The 22691-nt window shown below is 40.0% G+C and overlaps 1 protein-coding gene across 17 annotated transcripts in view; it reads right to left on the reverse strand.

The window, feature by feature from the left end:
* The window catches only part of msi2b (musashi RNA-binding protein 2b), a 404741-nt gene that overhangs the window by 76469 nt on the left and 305581 nt on the right, over window positions 1-22691 (reverse strand). For all 17 annotated transcript variants that reach the window (XM_022668128.2, XM_049466952.1, XM_022667858.2 and 14 more), the window contains exon 9: window positions 8359-8473. In XM_022668128.2, coding sequence (XP_022523849.2) covers window positions 8359-8473 — 115 coding nt within the window. The remainder of the gene's footprint in view (window positions 1-8358; window positions 8474-22691) is intronic.

The following is a 22691-nucleotide window of genomic DNA, read 5'->3' on the forward strand; positions in this document are numbered from 1 at the left end:
AGTATCCCCACGTGCAGACATAAAGACCATTAAACCGTTATGATGAAACTGGCTCTCATCAGGGCTGCCTCAGGAAGAAAAAAACAAAGACCAAGAGTTACCACCGTTCCACAGGATAAGTTCATCAGAGTTACCAGCTTCAGAAATCACAAATTAACAGCACACTAGATAAGAACATCTAAATACGTCACAATTAGAGTATTTTGGGTTGTTTTACACTTTTAAGATTTTCATTTTTTTACAACAAAGGAAAAAATAATAGAAACACTGAATGAGAACTACCCTCAGTTTTAGTCATATTATAACAGTTATAACAGCTGTTGGTTGTGGAAATAAGCTTTCATACAATGTTTTATATGGGTTTATGTAAAAATTTACATACATTGGCGTTGTACTATAAAGTATTTAACGTTTTTTGATATATAAATATTAAGTCTGTAACTCTGTGTTTTATGTGAATAGTACAATCCTATCATTTTGCCTTATGGTGAACTTATGGGAGGGAAAAAAGGATAAGCTCTGCCTTTGTTGGCTGGTTTATTGCCCTATGACTGATTTAAACTGCATAGCATAGCATAGCATAGCGTAGCATAGCCAAGCCTATAATAGAATAGCCTATGAAATCTATTGTATCTATTATTGTAACTAGAACTTTGCAGTTACTCTCAAGACTTACTGCAATGTTTTGCTGTCTTTTCTGATTCCTCTTTGTTTTTCGGGGGGTATTAACATACTGAGTACAGACTGTTACATCATAGTTTTGAGGTTTTTGAATTGGCCCATTTTACAGCTTACTTACATAACAAAATAAATAGTTTAAAATTTTCCACCTAACAGCCTGTTCAATTCCATAGGGATTGAAAAAGAGAGGTTGGAAAATGTTCATTCTATTCTATCATCATTCTATTAAAGTCGTTCCTCTCTTACATTCTGATGACACGAAAAAAAAAAACAACAGAGCTCTGATCAAACTGATGATCTGAAGCCATTTCATGCATTTTTCAGATTTCATGCATTTTGTTGCCCTTCAGATGATTAAAATATGCTGAAAATTTTGATTTCAGCAGAATCTGACTGTGAATGAGCAACAGTATAAAAACTCCCGCTAAGCCAAAACACGCTTCACATTCCTCAGCTTCTTCATCACAGTTGCTCATTAAGACTGCAGGTCCCTCGCCCGCACCTCCTCGCCTCGCCCGGCCGCTCGGCTAGCCTCTCGCTAACAGGAGAGAGCACAGGCTGTGTGTTCCTGTCACACCCTCGCCGAAGGAGGACGAGACTGAACAAGGCGAGGAGACACCGGAGACGGAACGAGAAGGCCGGGGACGGGGAAAAAGACTCATTAAGCCCCGTCACCGGTGCGGTGAGCACCCTCCGTCTCCTGGCAACACGGTAAATAAAGGCTGTCACTTAATCTGGCCCACTGGCATCGGCCTCACCCTCTTATTTGCGTTATTAATATGCATGCTAATGTGCCCATTTTATGGCTCAACAGTTCGGATTCACTTTAAAATCAATTATCCATCTGGTAAAGCCGCACTTTGCGCAGGCTGAGATGTGTATTAATTTCAGCAAACATACATGAGGCTTAACACAATAAAGATAAATGGCTCGATTAGGTGTGGTAAACATGAGCGCTCCGAGTGCAGCTCTAATGAGATTTTGCCACATAAGGAATTACAGTTCCTTGAATAATGAGCCTTGTTGATTTTTGTATGCAAATTACCAAAAGGAATGTTTCGCTGTCCTGCTTTTCCAATTTCATTTAGATAAGAGTGTGTTCGCGAGCGAATGAGCTCAAATACTCTTAACCCACTCTCTTCCTCACTGCTTCTTCTCTTCCCCCCCCCCACTTCATTCATTTCCATCCCCTTCCTTCATTCTGTTTGTTCAACACTGGCATACTGATCCGCTATAAAATCCTAATAAGGTCACGACATGCTCTCCGCCGAAGAATTTCATCAGTCAAGTGTCGATGCAGCGGGAAATCCGAGACTGAGCGCCCTTATCAAATCAGCGTCAAGTCAAATCTTTAACAGATCGTGAAAAATTCAGCGGAAATAAAAAAAAAAAGCAAATTAAATCAAGGACTAACATTAACCTTCTCAGCTTTTTTCCTTTTATACGTACTTAAAAATTTAGAAAAATTATTAGAGAGAGAAACAATAAAGATTCACATACTGAAATTAATATATTGGCATTTGTTTGACAAATCTGATGTTAGAATAGAAAAGAATTAAATTGATTCCATAGATCTTTAGAAAATCTATTTTAAAATGTTAAACCCCTGTGAGCAAAAAACAAGCAAGAAACCCAAGATCTTTTGGAAAGTCAAACGTTTCCAGCATTCATTTTCTAGCTTGCTGGTGGAACAGAAGCTACCTGACTGTTAAATGACAGTTTTCAGATTTATAAAATGTGAAATATTAAACTCTTTTCATAGTTTCAGAGTCTCTTCAGTGATGAAACTCTTACAGCTTAGCGGTAATAAATTCTAGGGCAGAAAATAAGCAACTTTCCAGTATTTGAATGTGATGAATTTTGCAATTTAGGAAACTGTTTAATATCTAGTTTAATGCTGTGCAATTTTTACATTTTACCTTTAATATAATGATTTTACATTGAGTACATCATTAAGGAATGATGGACACTTTTGGTATGAAATAATGGGCTTCAGGCTGCTGGTTGTTTAGATTTTTTCTCCATGTTTTTTTTCTTCCATAAATCTGAATCACTGACCTTCATTTGCTGTGTCTAAAACACTGGTGAAAAAAATCTAATACATTTATATTCTGTTATTTATATATTGGCATTTAATTGACAGATCCGATATTGTTCAATAAAAATGAATGTTTTAGATCTGATCTTTACATCTATCCTGAAACATCATACCACTGTATGCAGACAGGTCACGTCTGACCACAATAACCAGACACTGTGTTCAAGCCTTTTGGAAAAAGGATTGAATGAAATTCTTATCTTGCTGGTGAAACAGCAGCTGAATGGCTGTTAAAAGACAGCCATTCAGTTTTCAGACTTACAAAATTTTTACACGTCTCTTCAGCGATGAAACTCTTACATCTGAGCGGTAAGAAATTGTAGAGCAGAATGAGCAAATTTCCACTTCCTGAACCTTTCCCTCACAAATTTGGATCTAGGTAGATATAGCCTAAAATGAACATCACGATTAATTAAACATTTCATCTTGATAATGATTAATTAATTATTATTTTAAGCATCAATGGACAGAGCATTTGTCTGTGGTATAAGTTACAAGAGATGTTCAGTTAACTGAAACTGTGTTTGAGTTGTTTTTCATGTCTTCATGTCGTAGACTGGGCAGCTTGGAGTCATGTGACTAGACATGCAGTAGAGTTAAATAAAATATGAGAAAGAATAAAAAGATCAGACCACCACTGAGAAATGATTCGGCTTAAACACAAAATCATGCAGGTTTTGCTGTTTGGGAATTGTCTTATACTAGAACCAATCAGAATCTCTCTTGTATTTGTTGTAGAGCATCTGAGTGTGTGTTTTTTCACATCCCAGCAGAAGTAGAGATTCTGATTCATTCTACTGCGGAGTCCTGACTGTATGTCTGTGCCAAAAGGTCAGTGTCAGTGTGGTTAAGCAGAGTGGAGTTTAATTAGCGGCCTGAACTCAATGGCCATTAAGAACACAGACTGTAAATGTGTTTAGTGGGCTGGTGTTAAAATATATGGAATCCTTTTTGCTAATGTAATCAGTGTGCTGATGTAATATCAGATGATTACAACATTCAGATGGTTCCACCTCCTTATCTCAATTACAAAAAAAAAAAAATTTAAACCATAACGATCCACTGGAAAGTTCTTCAGAACCTGTTAAAGGCATTGTTTCAATAAACCAATTTGTCACCTTTTTAAGCAATCTTTTTTATTTTTCTCAACAGTTTAGCTTAGAAAATATTGTATCCTAATTGTATTGTGACACATTTTTCTTATCTTATTGACAAGCATATCGAGGAAATCATCAGCACTTAAGGAACACTGACCCAACTGTACATTTATTTACAGAGAATGGAAGAAATCCCATTTAACTGGATGATGTGCAGCAAAAATTAAATAAGATTCACAGCATTGTTTGTGAAAAAGAAATCTGAATCTTCCAGTGCCGATGCATTTTATCTGCGTGTCAAAGTATGATTAATACTGTTTAATGTGAAAATGCCATTTTGGCTTTTACACTGTTCATATCAATATCAAAATTTGCCTAGTATTGATCAAAATATATTGTGATAGAAATGTTTGCCATATCGTCCAGCCCTACTTGCGATGCTCCTAACACTAGGACACTATGGACAAGTGCATTTTACAACATTAACATTGTAATATAACATTAAAGTCATTATGGCTTTTAGATAAATGCATTTTGGGGAGAGGGGTTGTTACACAATAAACTCCTGTGGTTTTGTCCTTAATGGCATTTTTTCCCGTCTTACATTACTTTCACTTTTTATATTTAAGTTTTTTCCTTCAGTAAAAAAAAGCTTGAGTTGATACTTTAACTTTAGTAACTGAAGTATTTTAAAACCCTAGTATCTATACTTTTACCGTAGCAATGAATTTGCATACTTTTCACACCTTTGGAACAAACAGAGGCCATCCAGCAGCACCACAATGGAAATAAAAATGATAAGGAGGATGCTATCTACCCACCAAGAGAGAGCATGACATATTGTGCTCTCTCAGGCTCTGGCTGCTGATGCAGAAGCATGATGACCTGGGATTTTAACTTATTTTGTCTTATTTTGGTGAGCCTCTCGAAGCCGCCCATGGAAAAAATGGATAATGACCGCTCCTTCTGATGAAATGCTGCAGTCATTTAACATTATTTTGCACGGCCCGCCTCCCCCTGAACCCTGCGGTGATAAGTGCCGGGCTGGTGAGAGCCGGACTGGCGAGAGAGAAAGAGAGAAAGAGCGCTGGGTTTGGTGGAGATGGCGCTAGCCGAGCTGGCTGGAATATCAATAACATATTTCATGCTGGCCTGGCGAGAATGCTTCATCAAGCCAAATTACGGCCGGGACGCCCTTTCCTGCAGCTTCCCCCATTAGTCGCCATTCGCATTCTGCACCAGGCATCAAACGATTTATTTGCTTCAGTTACTTTCAGCAGCCGATCAATCTCACAGTCATTATCTCTTGTCACTGGAGCTGAGTGGGAATAGAGGAAGAGATGCTTTGGAGGGGGTGGGGGGGTTGTATGTGTTTGAGAGTGCATGTGTGTGAAAGTGCATGTGTGTGTGTGTGTGTATGTATGTGTGTATGGGAGGGAGGAACGGGGGTCATGTCTACAGCTGCATGTCCTGTCCTCGGAACAAACGTCAAATGTGCAGAGAAGAAAAAAAAAAAAAAAAAGTGACACAAGCTTAGCGCATGTCGAGAGGGTGGCTGTGTGTGACGGGTTTGAGAAAGAAAGTAAGAAAGACAGAGAAAGAAAAGGAGAGAAAGAATGAAAAAAAGCGAGACAGAGAGAGAGAGAGAGAGACAGAGAGAGAGAGAGAGAGAGAGAGAGAAAGAGAGGTCACACGCATGTGTGGGGAACACATTTCCACGTTTCTCCTGAGTGAGGCTCCCATCAGAAATGCTAAGGGATTTCAAACTGGCAAGACGGCAGCGGAGATGCCAGCCGAGCGTGGCAGCATTAACTCTAAAGCAGAGCCAGTGTCAGCGCCGCCTCACTCAGCTCGCTCTCTGAGGGCCACTTTCACTCCTCTGCTGCTCTCCTTCCCCCATCTGCCTCTCTCAACACTGCTGCACACAGCAGAGCTTTGTTCTTTTGCTGTAAAATGATGAACTTAACCTTTTCCAGCGCATCAAACTCAAGCCTGGCTGGAGAGATCTTTATCACAATGACAAAACTTTTTACGCTTCAAGAACTAAAAACGCAACCAGGCTTCAGTTACAGTACTGGAGTCTTCACCTGAATCTGACATCGCTTCCAGTTCCAGAGTGGGCTGAGTGAGCAACGTGGATATAAATCATGTTTCTGAGCATGTAATTAAATATCGATCTGGAACTCCAGCATTCCACCATGTCAATAACAGGTAACCGGTAGCACTGCTTTTTTCTTTTCTTTTCTTTTTTTGTGTACAACAACATGCCAAAAGTCTAGTATTGCATCATGTGACTATTTGTGGCTTTGAATACGGACGTGATTTTCGCCAGAATTGCTTGCAAATGTTCACAAAGACGACTAAAGCTAGACGCTACCAGTCACTTCTCATCGTTACCATCCACTGTGCTGTCCACTGTGGGTGGTAATATCTTCTACAATGTTTTTTTTTCAGTACACCCTGAAACACTGTTGATCGAGGAATGTTAAAGGACCATCATTCAGGATTATACAACTCCAATTCCAAGGAAGTTGAGACTTTGTGTAAAACATAGATAAAAACAAAATACAATGATTTGCAAAAAAAAAAAAAAAAAAGGAATACTGGCTGATTATGTTATCAGCAAATACAACCCCATTTCCAAGGATGTGTTGTTGTGTTGTTGTGTAAAACATAAATAAGACATAAAACAGAATACAATGGTTTGCAAACCCTTTTCAACAATATTCAACTGAATGCACAACAAAGACAAGATATTTAAAGGTTCAAACTGATAAACTTTACTGTTTTTTTCCCAACTTCATTTAGGAATTTAGGTTCATAACATAATCAAACAGTATTTGTTTTTTATTTGAACTGTGCAGTCAGGGCAATTGGGCTATTTTATTTCTGAACAGGTAATCACTGAGCTTCAGTAAGGTTGCTAACCATAGCTGGGTAATTTACCACCACCACTAAAGTAGTAGGGTTGTTGTTTTTTTTTAGACAGAGAAACTTATAAGCAATGCTTTAAACATGCTTTAAATATAGAGGAGTTGGTGATGACAAGATCAGTTTTCATACTACTACACATTGACTTTTGGCATGTCAATGAATGCAGTGAATATAGTGGGTACCCCTTTCTGCAACCACCCCCCCATACCCCCCCACCCCGCCGCCGGCCGACCAACACTGTATTAAGTTATATTAACTTAATACACATTAACAGCCCACAAATACAGCTACAAACTACAAAAGTATACAACAAACTCAACAATAAATGCTTAATTTTCCTACAAGTACAACCATTCAACAAAGATCACTCATTTGTATGTCTACAGTACACCAGGGCAGCCAAAACATAAAGTACACACAAAAACTCACCAGTCAGATGGCCTATTATTGTAAATTAGCTTCACATTGAAGAACAGCCTTTAAAAAGGCTTTTTAATGTAATATAACACAATATCTGTCTCATTTGCAGCCGCAGTTCCATGATAGTTCGCTAACTATTAAACTAATCCAGCATGAGCTCCGTTTATGACTAAGCAACACGTAACACCTTCAACACAGCGCTGAGAAGGGGTTACACAGCCATGGCCCTGCCCCTTTAGTGAAAATCATGAATTTGATTGGTTATACTGTCCTTTGACTTTGCTAATATGTTCATTACTACACCCTTCTCAAAATCAGGAGAAGGGCACGCAGTCACGTGAGGGCAGAAGCCATTTTAAAAAGCTTTGATTGGTTAAAACCGCTGTCAGTCAGATAAGAGTCCTGTAGCAACTAAAAAAAACACAGACTAATGCTTTGAATTAGTTGCTGTTTTTTTATTTTAGTTAATTTATAAAATAAATTATTACACTTACAATAGCTTGGATATATATTTCCTGAATAAAAATTATGTAATTATTTACATGCATTTATTGTCACCCCTTCTCTGAAGGGTTAGAAGGGCCTCACTGCACACCACTGATAATATCAATATATAAAACTATATATAATATTTGTGCTATAGAAGACAAAGCAAAAGCCACATAAGTAGTCACTGTTAGTGATGTCAACCGATTTTTTACTCCAGTAGAAATGTTATGTCAATATAAAGTTGATTTGTTTTAGATTTTTATACTACAATAATGTTTTGTTTTGTAAAGATTTAAAATGTTTTTTTTTTTTTAATGATTTTTATTATTAGAGAAATTAACATGTCAGGCTCAATCCTTTGTCCGCCCCCACATAAAAATTGGTATCGAGAATCATTGATTTTTAGTGGTACTGCCAATGACAATAGCAAATTTATTTTATTAGTACACTGATTGAAGACAGATTGTATGTAACACTGTGTACTCATAATTGTGATTGAACCCAGGTGTGTGTAACCTACATATCTGTTCCAGTGCACTTGTTCAGAAGCATGCATAACATTAAGAGAAGTTAATGTGTTTCAATGGTACTTAAAGCATTTAAAGTTGATGAAGTGATATGGAGAGTAGGTTCTCTTACTCAGCATGCCCATTCCTAGCATGAAGGCGTCCATGGTGTAGGGCAAACCCCTGGCTCGCCCTCGCGTCCCCGGAGGAAACATCACCTCCTTGGGTTGGGCCTTCTTACATTCTACCTGTGGACAGAAAGCACAGCAACTGTCAGACAAAGAGCATAGCTGAACGTAGCTGCAGATAAGAGGACTTATGCGCCAGTGGTTTTCAGTGCTGCTCCTGGAGTCCTGTAGACAATATGATAATGATAAATATCACTATTACACAGATTATCCAGTTATATTCAACACAAGCAACATTGCTTCATTGTTAGCTAGAAAACCTAAAGTATACAATCAGTCCTAAAATGTAGGGAGACACCCATTAAGGCTCATTAACATTTTATTATATTGTAATAATATAATAAAGTGTGGAAAAGATCAGGCCATTATCTTTGGGGTCTGAAAGGTTACAGAAGCAGACTTGAAACTGGAAAAATGCTGGTTTTATCCCCATGACAGGAGAGGAGTAAAGGAACTGTCACACCTTTACCTGTGTATGTCTAGTGTCTTTCGCTTTTGTGGGTCCTTTCTGCTTCTGCCCTCTGTTTTCCTGTTTGGGTCCCTAGCCATGTGCTTTTTTGGGCACATGGCATTGTTTTGGTTATTATCCTGTCTCATTTGTAGCCCCGCCCCCTTATTAATTCTTGTTAAATCTTGTTTATCCTCAGACCTGCTGTGTTTTTTGTCTTCAGTGTTCCAGGTTTGCTTTATGTAGTTTGTTTCTTTGTTTGTTATTTTTGCTTGTTTGTTTCAGTCTTTTAGTTTATCCTCTGTTTCATAGTGTTTGTTTTAGTTACCTTTTCTTTATATTACTCCTTCTTTGTTAGTTTCTAAATGTCTAATAAAACCAACTTGCGTTTGCATCCGGCCTTCTCCTCCTTGTTACAGGAATGATCATGAATGAGATGCTCATTCATGAAGTTGAAGATAAGTTTAGGAGTTGGAGGTGAGTGGGGGTGAGCTGGGAATTAGTTGGGGTGAGTTAAGGTGAGTTGGAGGTGAGTTGGGGATGAGTAAGGCATGATTATGGGTATGAGGTAACGATGATTTGGGAAGTTGAAGATGAGTTTAGGAGTTGGAGGTGAGTTGGGGGTGAGCTGGGAATTAGTTGGGGTGAGTTGGAGGTGATTTGGGGATGAGTTGGGAAGCTGAAGATGAGTTGAGGAGTTGGAGGTAAGTTGGGGGTGAGCTGGGAATTAGTTGGGGTGAGTTAGAAGTGAGTTGGGGATGAGTTGAGGATGATTTGGGAAGCTGAAGATGAGTTGGAGGTGAGTTGGGGGTGAGCTGGGAATTAGTTGAGGTGAGTTAGGGTGAGTTGGGGTGAGTTGGAGGTGAGTTGGGGATGAGTTGGGGATGAGTTGGGGTGAGTTGGGGATGAGTTGGGGATGATTTGGGAAGCTGAAGATGAGTTGAGGAGTTGGAGATGAGATGGGGCTGAGTTGGGGAAGAGTTGGGAAAGAATTGGGGATGAGTTGGGGAAGAGTTGGGGAAGAGTTGGGGAAGAGTTGGGGAAGAGTTGGGGATGAGTTGGGGATGAGTTGGGGATGAGTTGGGGATGAGTTGGGGATGAGTTGGGGATGATTTGGGAAGCTGGGGATGAGTTGGGAATGAGTTTGGGATTAGTTAGGGACTAGTTATGGATGAGCTGGGGAGGAGTTGGGAAAGAGTTAGGGATGAGTTAGGGATTAGTTAGGGATGAGTTGGAGGTGTGTTGGAGGCGAGTTGGAGGTGAGTTGGGGATGAGTTGAAGATGAGTTAGGATTTGTTGATGATTTGGGGAGTTGAAGATAAGTTAAGGAGTTGAGTTGGAGATGAAATTGGGATGAGTTGGGGAGTAGGAGATGACTTGAAAATAAGGTGCGGTGGGGTGAAGATCAGCCAACGTCTTGACCAAACTATCTTCAGCTCGTCACTGAATGTGATGCAATTTTACATTAAACTAGAAACAATAAATGAGCAGGTGTCCAAATACTTTCGTCCAAATATCGTATCTGTTCTTAAACCTCTCTGTTTCTGAAGTCTGAAGATTAAACAAACTAGAGTCGAGATTTTCCGCTTTGTGCCCTGACCTCTCGACCCGGTGCGACGCTGCAGATGAACACATTCTTTCTGCAGACGGCGGATCAGTCGTTTCCGAAATGAAAGCACAACAAAAGAAAATGAAACAAACTCCCTGTTGCGTCTGTGGAATTGTAGCATTTATATTCCTCAGATGGTTCGACGGGGCCCCGATGCCTCCACAATGCTAACAGTGAGTTTATGTGTGCGCCTGTTTGCCGAGGCATGCCATGCAGTGTCTCCAGGCAAAAAAGTTTTTTTCTTTTTTTTTTCACTCTTTTTTTCCTGAGAAATGTTCCCATCTTTCTCTCCGTCTCACTGCTCTCGTCTGGCCCTCATCACCGAACCAATTCCACCCGGGGCGCTTTCTTCTTTTTCACCCCTCCTTTTCCACCCCTCTGTCTGAGCCCACCGCCATCTCACGCTAGTTTCCCCGTCGTGCTGATTGACATTTCACCCTCCTTCTCAATGCACAGCTAAGTGTCTGAGCGCCAAACAACACGAGACACAACAACCACGCGCCGAACGTAAACAGGGCCGTTGAGATGCGGCACCGTGAGGGCTTGGATACACACTGGAATGATGCCAGCGGGCCTCCATAGCATTCTGACTCACGTAACCTATATATCAAATCCAAACAGCCACATATTGTGCAGCACGTGGGCCAACACTGTACTGCAATGAGACTCATTCATCCGAGAGAGAAAGACACACACATACATACCACCCTTTCCTTAACCCCGGGGGAGGTGAAGCAGACTAGCAGACAGAGAACACACACCCTGCCAGCGTATATGAAACTGATATGAATCATGCAGACGTGCAATAACAGTCAATTCCCTCAATATATGGGCTTAAAGGTGTTGATTTCAACATCAAATCAACTGGAAAAAATACCTTTTAACAGTATCAAAAGTTCTATTAGCTAGATTGCTAATATGTTCCTTTATTTGGAACAAAAAATGGAAAACAGCATTAAAAAACTGGACATCTAGGTGCATTTTATCATATTTTAGCTGGTGGGAGGAGGGAGAGGTGTATTCATTGCACTCTCATATAAATAACTTATTTTCCCCTTTTATAATTATCAAATATATTTGACTAGAAGCCGAGCTTTTAGACATTAGAAGTTCATATTCATAAAGATTTAAGAGTTCATATATCAATATTTGGTGGAATAACCCTGGTTTTTAATAACAGTTTTCATGCATCTTGGCATGTTCTCCTCCAACAGTCTTACACACTGCTTTTGGTTAACTTTATGTCACTCCTGGTGCAAAGATACAAGCTGTTCAGCTTGCTTTTATGGCTTGTGATCATCTATGTTCCTCTTGATTATTATATTCTAGAGTTTTTCAATTTGGTAAAATAAAAAAAAACACCTAATTTTTGAGTTATCTCTTATCGCTTTTTTCCAGAGCTGTATACATATGACATGAAAAAGTGATTACTTATATTTCACTACACAGTAATACAGGTTTTTGGCCATCTGATTTGATGCTACATTTGGCGGACACAAAACACTGCACAACACAATCCAAACTGTGAAGCATGGTGGTGGCAGCATCATGTCATAGGACATTTTTTTTGTGTCAGCAGACCCTGATAGGCTTGTAAACAAAGGAAAGGGAAAAATAAATCCAGCAAAAGCTTAAAGTGCCCAGTGTTCCTCAATTTAATAAGAGAATGTAGCCTTTCAAAATAAATGTCCCTGAAGGAAACCAGGACGGACATACCAAACCCCTTACACAACCCCTGAATACCTTGAAGCACAGTCATCTTCTCAACATATTTAAACACAGTTATCAAATATTGATATACAGCTCTGGGAAAAAAAATAAAAGACCACTTTTATAATATACAACTATGAGTTTCTTTGATGATGCCAGACTGAAAACCTCTAGAATATGATTAAATCAAGCTGAACTGCTTGAATTTTTGCACCAGGAGTGGCATAAAGTTAGCCAAAAGCAGTGTGTAAGACTAGTGGAGGAGAACATGCCAAGATGCATAAAACTGTGATTAAAAACCAGAGTTTTTCCACCAAATATTGATTTCTGAACTCTTAAAACTTTATGAATATGAACCTGTTTTCTTTGCATTATTTGAGATCTGAAAGCTCTGCATATTTTTTTGTTATTTCAGCCATTTCTCATTTTTGTGCAAATAAATGTTCTAAATGACAATATTTTTTATTTGGAATTAAGAGAAATGTTGTCTGTAGTTTAGCAAAATCAGAAAAACTGATATGAAATAATGCACATCATCACACGTTTTTTTTGTGCAACACTCTTTTCTTCCTCTTCTGCATGGTGGTAGACTGGTAGCAGGTACAGGGCAGCCTGTAGACAGCTGAAAGTGGCTGTTGAGTCCTGTGCTGTCCGCCCCTCAGAGGGGTTCTGCTTGGCGGAGTCGGCAGCCTGCTCTGGGCATGTCCACCCGCATGTCTGTCTGCATTACAGACGCATGTCTGCCTCTCACTGGAGCTGCTGCTACACTGATTCACTGTCTCTGTCTCACTGTGCGCTTCTCTCTCTCTCTCTGTCTCTGAAATAGATTTTAAATACAATCTCGCAATTTGTTCTCCATGCTCTGCTTGCTGCCACTGTGGACTGGAGCTCTGTTCTCTCCTCTCGGTTCTGCAGCTGACAAACCATACAAGCTGCAGCAGAGCAGTTCTCCTCTCCAACCTTCAGAAATACAGGGGGGAGTTTTACTGTATTAATGCAGTTGTCATGCGGGCCAGACGTGAGGTAGACACACGCAGATACTTAACAAAGTTTATTAACTATTAAGTGGTTAATTTTACATGATTTACGAAAGCTAGGCATGGTTAACATAAAGAAGGCAGCAAGAATAAAAAACATATACCAGAGTGAGCAGTCAAAAAGGTCGTACACGGTGAATCCAAACAGATATAGGGCTAGGCAAAAGTGTAGTAAAAAAAAAAAACACAAAAACGGGTCGGTAACAATAGGAAACAAACTAAAGAAACGCTTAATATTAGAGCTAAAATTACCCAGAGAGTACAGAACAATGGAAAGACGGTAGTACAACACAGACCAGGTGTGAGCAATCAGAATCTCGGAGAGCGTGAATGCCATAGCCTCACTTGATCAGCAGAGTCAAGGAAGTCTGGTGTGAGAGCATGCTGGGAATTGGAGCCTTTGTTGTAAAGTTCAGAGTCCAGAGCAGACAGACTGACAGCATCAGGACTGATAGCAGTAGTGAAAAAAGTGCATTTCAGACTCTGTGTAATCTTGAACAGAACAGCACCTGAAAGCTTGAATTTGTCCTAAAAAATATGTAAAAAAACTACTATACATCTATATGCTATACTACTATACTATACTATACTATACATAAAATTATGAGTTTCTTTGATTTTACCAAATTGAAAAACCTCTGGATTATAATCAAGAGGAAGATGGATGATCACAAGCCATCAAACCAAGTCGAACTGCTTGAATTTTTGCACCAGGGGCAGCATAAAGTTATTCAAAAGCAGTGTGTAAGACCGGTGGAGAAGAGGTTAAACCAGGGTTATTCCATCAAACATTGATTTCTGAACTCTTAAAACTTTATGAATATGAACTTGTTTTCTTTGCATTATTTGAGGTCTGAAAGCTCTGCATCTTTTTTGATATTTCAGTTTTTGATATTTTCAATTTCTTAAAAAATGTTTTAAATGATTTTGAATTTGGGAGAAATGTTGTCTGTAGTTTATAGAATAAAACAACAATGTTCATTTTACTTAAACATCTACCTATAAATACCTATAAAATCAGAGAAACTGGTTCAGAAACTGAAGTGGTCTTCTAATTTTAATTATTTATTATTTTTTTGAACAGCGCTGAAGTCGGACACTTCCTTCTGGGTGCAGATATTCGTGCATCTGTTTCCTTTTTGATAATAAGTGTTCAGTATTTACAAATAGAACATTTCATTATCTGAAAGGGTCTAAACTGGTTGTAATTTGATTTACTGAGAGTTTGTTTGTACGGGAGCTGTAGCGACAATCCTGTACTATTGTGGGCCAAGCAGAGCGGAGAAATCACATGACGCCAGATGTCCTAATCCAATTCCCGAACAAGCATGTTATCAAGTGCCAACAAACACCCAAAGTGCTCCTCTCTCTTACAAACACAACATGCCTTAATTAAACAATGAATCTGAGGCGAGTGTGAAAGCGTGCGTGTATGAGAGGAGTGTAACGCGTGTAATTATGTCAGTATGTGGTTTCGGCAGTGAAGGCCCGTGCTCTCGGTGTGTTGTTAATAGGCGCAGAAAGGCCTCGCTTCTGATCTGCCAGCCATCAATGGGCCGTTAAGAGCCATGACTGCTGTTCCACATTATTACTTAACTAATTAACCAACTGGCTGAGGCAGGCCACTGATGAGCTCCTTCACTTGTTAATGAAAATATGAGGCTTGCGGCTAATGACCTGCGAGCGCGGGGCCGGGCTGCAACCAGGCCGGAGAACAGGGGGAGGAGAGAGATAGAGGGGTACGAGGTAGAGAGGACAGAGAGAAGAGGGAGGATAATGAGGGAACTCCTTAGAGTTGGAATATAATATTGGGTTCGGTTAAGCATGTAAGCACTTCCTCACATCCTTAAAAATAAGAGGACCTACAGGGGTTGGACAGTGAAACTGAAACACCTGGTTTTAGACCATAATAATTTATAGTTCTGACAGACAGTTCTGGTGGAAACAGGAGAGTTAAGGTGCACATTGAATTCTGCTGTGATTTGAGCAGCCGTGGTTTTATGTTTTTTGGATACAAGTTTCCTCTTGCGTCCACAGTTAATCCTGTTGGATGTGGTTGGTCCTTCTTGGTGGTATGTTGACATTACCCTGGATACCGTGGCTCTTGATACATCACTAAGACATGCTGTCTTGGTCACAGATGCGCCAGCAACACATGCACCAACAATTTGTCCTCTTTTGAACTCTGGCATGTCACCCATAATGTTGTGTTCATTGCAATATTTTGAGTAAAACTGTGCTCTTACCCTGCTAATTGAACCTTCACACTCTGCTCTTACTGGTGCAATGTGCAATAAATGAAGATTGGCCACCAGTTTACCTCCAATTTAGCCATGAAACCTCCCACACTAAAATGACAGGTGTTTCATTTTCATTGTCCAACCCCTGTATATAAGTATGCCATGCCTAATAAACAGCTCACTGTGATAACAGGTATAAAATCTCTCACTGTCAGAGATCACACTCATTAACATGCTCGTTTTTTAGAAAACTCAATTTTTCCATCTGTTTAATTGAGCAATTTGTGGTTCACACTAAAAACGCAATCTATTAAGGTGAGCCCGGTTTCACAGGACGCTGGACTAAATTTCATGCAATCTAATTAGAATTTGCAGAGCAATTTAAGATATATTATTAACACTTTTAACTAGTGCTCTAACAATACATCGATCTGTATCGATGCATCGATACAACTATGAACGATACGATGCATCGATTTGACGTAAAAACATCGATGCATGTGTTTTCCACATGCGTTTAACCGGTTACTGCAGAAGCGCCGTCTTGCGGGTCGCCGGCGGGCCCGTTCTGACTATGTAAAGTAGAATGCTTCAAAGCGTCAAATATTCTAAACAGAGCGACCAACTAACCAACTCATATTCATTAGTACTACTTTAACTACCTGCATGCAAATTTACAATCATCTACATGAAACCAGTCGCCAGAAATCTCCAACTGAAACAGCCTGTTTTTTTACATTGTTTACATGGGGAACACGCCTCCCCAAAAATAGCTTATAAAATATTACTAGTATGTAAAATAACATCAGATTATATTATAGACAATTCACTTACTATCACAGCATCCACAATACAGCACTGAACCGCAGATAAAATATCCAAAAAGTCCTTTATTCGCCTGCTCACTTCTCCTCACAAACATGCTTTAGTTTCAGCGCAGCCGCAACGTCATATTCGGTTCTAGGGGCGGGGCCACAAGGACAATCAGGGCCCAGCTGAAGTCTGTTTGGCCCCCCCTATCCTGTCACTCATCTGTGCTTTGAACGAGAGTGATGATTCCAGGAGCAAAAGACTTTCCAGTCTTTCCAGTAAGCCAGTGTGATATTAGCTAGCGGTTTATCACACGTAGCTTGTTTTAACACGATAAATGCGCAGGCTACAGTCTGATAATACTCATCTCTGCATGGCGAAAGAGCTAGCGCTTAGCGTGGTTAGCGGCTAATGCTAATGCTGCTGCAGCAGTGCTAGCCAGGGTTAGCAGCAGGCTACAGGCTGATAACACTCACCTCTGAACAGCAAAAGAGCTAATGCTTAGCGCGATTAGCGGCTAATGCTAATAATGCTGGAGAACTAAACCGAAACTCCTGTATAACACTGTACTTCAGTGGAGTGGCTTTACTGCTCCTTACAAGCTGACTGGTACAATTCATACACAAGGCGCACCGGATTATAAGGCGCATATAGAATGATTTTTGGGAAAATTACATGTGGTACATGTGGATCAGACGCAGCAGTGCTGCTTGAGTTTTTAAACACCTCACTCAGTGTCAATGCTGAACTGAAAACAAGGAGATAGATGGACTGGTGTCTATATTATATATATTCTGAGTGGACTGTGGATACTTGTTCGTAAAAAGGTTGAGAGAGGCTCAGATCAAGACATATACAGAGAGTTCTACTTCTGCTGGGTTAGACATTCTTTATGAGCCTGAGGGAAGCATAGAAAATTCACTTTTTGGCTTGAAAAGAAGGAGATCTGATCTTTTGGATCTCCCGTCAAATCCTGAGGTAGATACAAGTTCTCGAATATGTCGGACATGACTCCAGAGGATGCTAACGCTGGAAATGAACTGCTACTAGAAATGAAACACTAGAATACTAGCGAGCATGAATGGAAATAAAGATTGCCCTTGAAATATGGGTAATGTTAGGGTATTTTAAACCACACAAGGCAGGGAACTGCTACCTGTTTTCTGTGTGTTATAATTATAATGGAAAGTTCCACACATGCACACATATTTATAATCTGTCTGGATGGGTTATGCCTGGCCTTGAGTTTATCGAGCAGTGGTGTGCAGTAGGTGCATGTAGATCATTGCATGATATTTAATCAGGAAATATATATTATAGTTACTGTAAATTGTAAGCATATATTTTATAAAATAACTAAAATAAAAAAGCAACTAATTTAAAGCATTACTCTGCGTTTTTCAGTTGCTATAGGACTGACAGTGGTACTAACCAATCAAAACGTGCCCCTTCTACTGATTTTTTTAAGGGTGTCGTAATTAATCTATTAGCAAAGTCATAGGACAAGCTAACCAATCAGATTCATGATTTTCACTATGGGGGCGGGGCCATGGCTGTCTAATCCCTTTTCAGCAGCGTTCTGATGAAGGGGCTATGCATTGCTTAGTCGTAAAACGGAGCGCTGGATGCTGGATTAGTTCAACAGTTAGCTAACTTTCATAGAGTTGCAACTGCAAATAAGACAGATATTGTATCGTATCAAATTAAAAAGGCTTTTTAATGGCTGTTCTTCAATGTGAAACTAATTTAAAATAATAGGCCGTCTGACTGGTGAGTTTTTGTGTGTACTTAATGTTTTGGCTACTCTGGCGGACTGTAGGCATACAATGAGTGATCTTTGTTGAACGGCTGTACTTGTAGGAAAATTAAGCATTGGAAACTTTTTTGTTGTCTTTTGTACTAATGTCTTTGGTACTTTTGTCGTTTTTAGCTGCATTAATGTGTATTAAATTCATATAACTAAGTCAAGACAAAGAATATATAGTTATTGTAATATTCATCTATGTGTAGGTGGGCGGGGGTGGGGTGTTGCAGAAGGGGTACCCACTATATTAACTGCACGCCACTGCTATCCAATAACCGACAGACGAATCAGTGGGAAGGGAATCAGTAGGAGGTGCTAAACGCATACAGTAAGCAGATATTAGAAAAGCAGACAGGACAGCACTGGAGCAGTGAGAGAGTGGCGAGTGTGCAGTAAGAGCACTAATTGTCAGGAAATGAAGGGTGCAAGTGCAGCTGTGCTGTAATGGAACAAATGTGGCCATTAGAGGCTGTGTCCTTAGCAGCGGGCGGGAGCGAACAGAACGAGGTGTGAGACAGGACGGCAGGGGATCGATCAGTTGAAGAGAACACACACACACACACTCTCTCGTTCGCTCTTCACACACACACACACACACACACTGGCGCAGAGCTTATTAACTGGCTGGTTAGGGATGGATTAGATCCAATCTGCTAATCTGCTGCTGCCAACGAAGCAACCTTCTGACAAGTGATGTCACTTGCACTAAAACCTCCGGCTATCGGTTTGACTTTGAGAGGAGGTGAGAGGACACTGCCAGGAAATTCTTTCCAAAAACAACACGCTATTTTTAACTACGTTATTAGGATTCTGCTGCTGTAAAGACACCTTAAGCATTATAATATCAGTTTCTGAATTAAATTCTCTGATTTTGCTATTTATAGATATATGTTTGAGTAAACTGAACATTTTTGTTTTATTCTATAAACTACAGACAGCTTTTCTCCCAAATTTCTAGTAAAAATACTGTCATTTAGAGCATTTATTAGCAGAAAATATCCTCAAATAATGCATAGAAAACAAGTTCTTATAAATCTCATAAAGTTTGGTGGAATAACCCTGGTTTTTAATCACAATTTTCAGGCATCTTGGTGTGTTCTCCTCCACCAGTCTTACACACTGATTGTGGATAACTTTATGCCACTAATGCTGCAAAAATGAAAGCAGTTCAGCTTGGTTTTATGGTTTGTGATCATCCATCTTCCTCTTGATTATATTCCAGAGGTTTTAATTTAAGTTTTAAGTGGTCTCCTATTTTTTCTTTTTCAGAGCACACAAATACATAGACAGAAAGTTGGTAATTAAGGGGTACAAGCAGTATATTTTAACTAAAGGGATCTTTAATAAAATGTAGCTTTTTTTTATTTTTTTTTTTACAAAATTTAAAAATAGGAAATGCATCCTCACATGATCACTTCTCCTCCCTAGAGTGTAATAATCTTCAGGGGGCTCCTAAGTGGTGCAACTGTCTAGGCACTGGTCCGGCCATCGAGAGACTCAGAGCTCGATCCCTGGCAACGGCAGAGCCAACTGTGGCCGGGAGTCCAAGACATCACAACTAGCCACAATTGGCCTCACTCTCTCTCTCTGTCTTTTTGTCTCTCTCTCTTGGGCTGGGTAGGACGGCCCACCCTCTGCCCCCTCACTTAGCATGAGCCTAGGCATCTGTTAACTGACGTGACAGAACTGTCAGAGTTCTCCTCCAAGCTGTCCGATGACGTCATGTTAGCAGCAGTTGGTAAAGATGTGCTGGTGTTTCGTGCGTCTCGGAGAAAGCACGTGTTAGCCTTCACCCTTCCAGCACTGTTAGCATGGTGTGAAGGGGGAGTCTGAGCTAGCAGGGGGGGGGGGGGGGGGATTTGTCAGTGACGTAATTGGAGAGAAATTGAAAAAAAAAAGAGACAAAACAAAAATTACCAGGAATCAGAACAAGAGAAATAAACAAAAAAAAAAAATTAGCAAGAGACATTTGTTATTTTGCTGGAAAGCGTTTAAAATAGACAGAAAAATGAGTGAATCAGGAAAAGTGATGTCAACCTGTAAATTAATATTAATGGATTGTGACCACCCACTGCAGAGCTGTGGAGGTTGAGCCACAGTACTGTTAGCCAATCAGAAGCCAGATGTTTGAATTCTATTAATATTTATGACTAAGAGAGAAAATCTTCTCGTTCTTCCCTGCCCACTCCTCCACTGAACTAAAACAGTCTGAAACAGGAGCACCGGAGCACTTAATTTACAAACACCAGCTCACAGGGCCATTTATTCATACTAGAGACCACCACAAAATTAATAAGAAAAAAAAAAAAACATGAAATTAGACCTTCTAACATCCTTAAGCATCTGAGTGGAAGTTTCAAAATAGTTTGGAATACATTCAATTTGAAAATAAAATAATTCACCTTAATCTGCAAAATGGGAGGCATCTCAATTTTGCTCCTTCAAGCACATTTTCCTCTCTCAAATAGGACCGAAAAAAAAACCTCGCAGAGCAAGAAGAAAAGGCTGTGCTTCAGATGACTGATTCACTCATTCCAACTCTTTTCTACTTGGAGAATTGCAGAGCTGCAAAACACAGCAGCTGCCTGCCTCGCTCCGGAGAACCAGGGGATCAAATAATGCCCGACATGAAAGGCACTTAACCAGCCCCCATAAATAAACACGCCTTCAAGACAGGCAGCCCTGCACAAGAAGGACACCTTCACCAGCCCTGCTGCGCTGAGACTGTCACAATGACAGAGTTAGGATTCCTGGCAGCTGCCCACATATTGTGGAGCGCCGTCTGAGAAATCAGTCTCATTTCCTCCAGAAGAATAGCGGGAATAGCGCCGCAGCGTTTCTAAAAGGCGGACCCCCTGATTTGACCATTTTCTTGTCTGTGCTGCTACACATGTAGGCTGCAGTTCTGTGGTGAAAATCAATACCTAACTTTAGTTCCAGGCAACAAACACAACCAGAGCAGATTATATGTAGGCCAACAATGCCTGGTGCTTGATGTTCAGTAGGAGGACGTGTGTATAATGCTTCTACTACAAAAACAAAAACAAAAAAAACTGGCCAGATCAAGCTTGTTAAGCCTGTTGACTAGCTTATCTTTTGACCAATGGAGTAGATCACAGAGGTGGACTATCATTGCGGTTATCAAAGTAATATACTTGAGTTTGGTGGCCGTTGGACCAAAGGTCAAGGAGTTATGGCCAAAAAGCCAATGGACGCTTTGGTAATATTGGCTAAATATTGGCCAATATATTACCATAAAAAAATACACCTGTCACCTTAGATGTTCAGGCTTTGGATATATTGAACAATATGTTCCCCAACCCAACCCAAGTTTAACAGTTTAACTGGTCTCCCAGCATGACAACCTGATCAACCAACCCAGTCAACTATTATGACCAAAGCTTGTTGACCAGCATGATAAAATTAGACAAAATTCTACCAATTATACCAAACTAATCTGCCACTACCACTAGTTAATCAGTTGACCTGTTGATGTTATGTATGGTTCAACTGGCCATGCTGATAGACCAGCATGATGTTCATCAAACTCAATGAGAATAATCAATAAGAAAAATGCAATGCTGGTCAAGACACTCACCGTTATGAAACATATATTAAATGGACAAACCAATTGGGACACATTCTCATTTATGATATAGTTTCTTCTGAATTTAAGAGTATTAATCAAAAACTTGATTCTGCTTTTGTTGGAGTACCTATCTCTACTGGGTAGGGAAGCATTGCTTTAAGGATTTGATTGTATTCAATGACGAGAGCTGACAAGAGTTAATGAGGTCAGAATGTTAAAAGATGTTCACCCTACCACACCTCCCCTTCAACTTCACAACACATCCCAATAGTATTGGATGGAGCACCATCATTCTATAGAACGCAGTTCAGTGCTGGAAGGCTTTAAACCCCTGTAGTCCATGCTTGCCAACAAACACAAACACATCATTGTGAAGTGGAACAAAAAGGATACATGATTTCCTAAATTTTAATCAAATAAAAATTTGAAAAGTGTGACGAGAAAAAATACTCTAAAACTGCTTTACTCTGAAACCCCTTAATAAAATCCAGTTAAATCAAAGTATTCTACACTTCCAAACCTACAAAGACATGGTGGTCCACCCAAACTGACAGACTGAGCAAGGAGAGCACTGGTCAGAAAATCGGCCAAGAAACCCATGGTCACTCTGGAGGAGCAGCAGAAATCAACAGCTCAGGTGGGAGAATTTGTATACAGGACAACTGTGATTCAAATACTCCACAAATCTGGTCTTTATGGAACAGAAGCAAGAAGAAAACCACTGATTAAAGGAAGAAAGAAAGAAAGAAAGAAAGATAGAAGAAGTGTCACTTGAAGTTTGCCAGACACCAAAGCTGAACTTTTTGGCTTAATTGCAAAGCGCTATATGGGAAGGAAAGTAACACTGCTCATCACCCTAAACACACTATCAGCACTGTGAAACATAATGGTGGCAGCATCATGCTAAGGGGGTGCTTTTCTTCAGCAGGGACAGGAAGGTGGTCAGAGTTAATGGGAAGATGGATGAAGTATTGGATGGATCGCCATCATTCCATTGAACACAGTTCAATGCTGTAAGGCTTTATAGTGCA

Source organism: Astyanax mexicanus, chromosome 18 (assembly GCF_023375975.1).
Source record: "Astyanax mexicanus isolate ESR-SI-001 chromosome 18, AstMex3_surface, whole genome shotgun sequence".
Classification (NCBI taxonomy): domain Eukaryota; kingdom Metazoa; phylum Chordata; class Actinopteri; order Characiformes; family Acestrorhamphidae; genus Astyanax; species Astyanax mexicanus.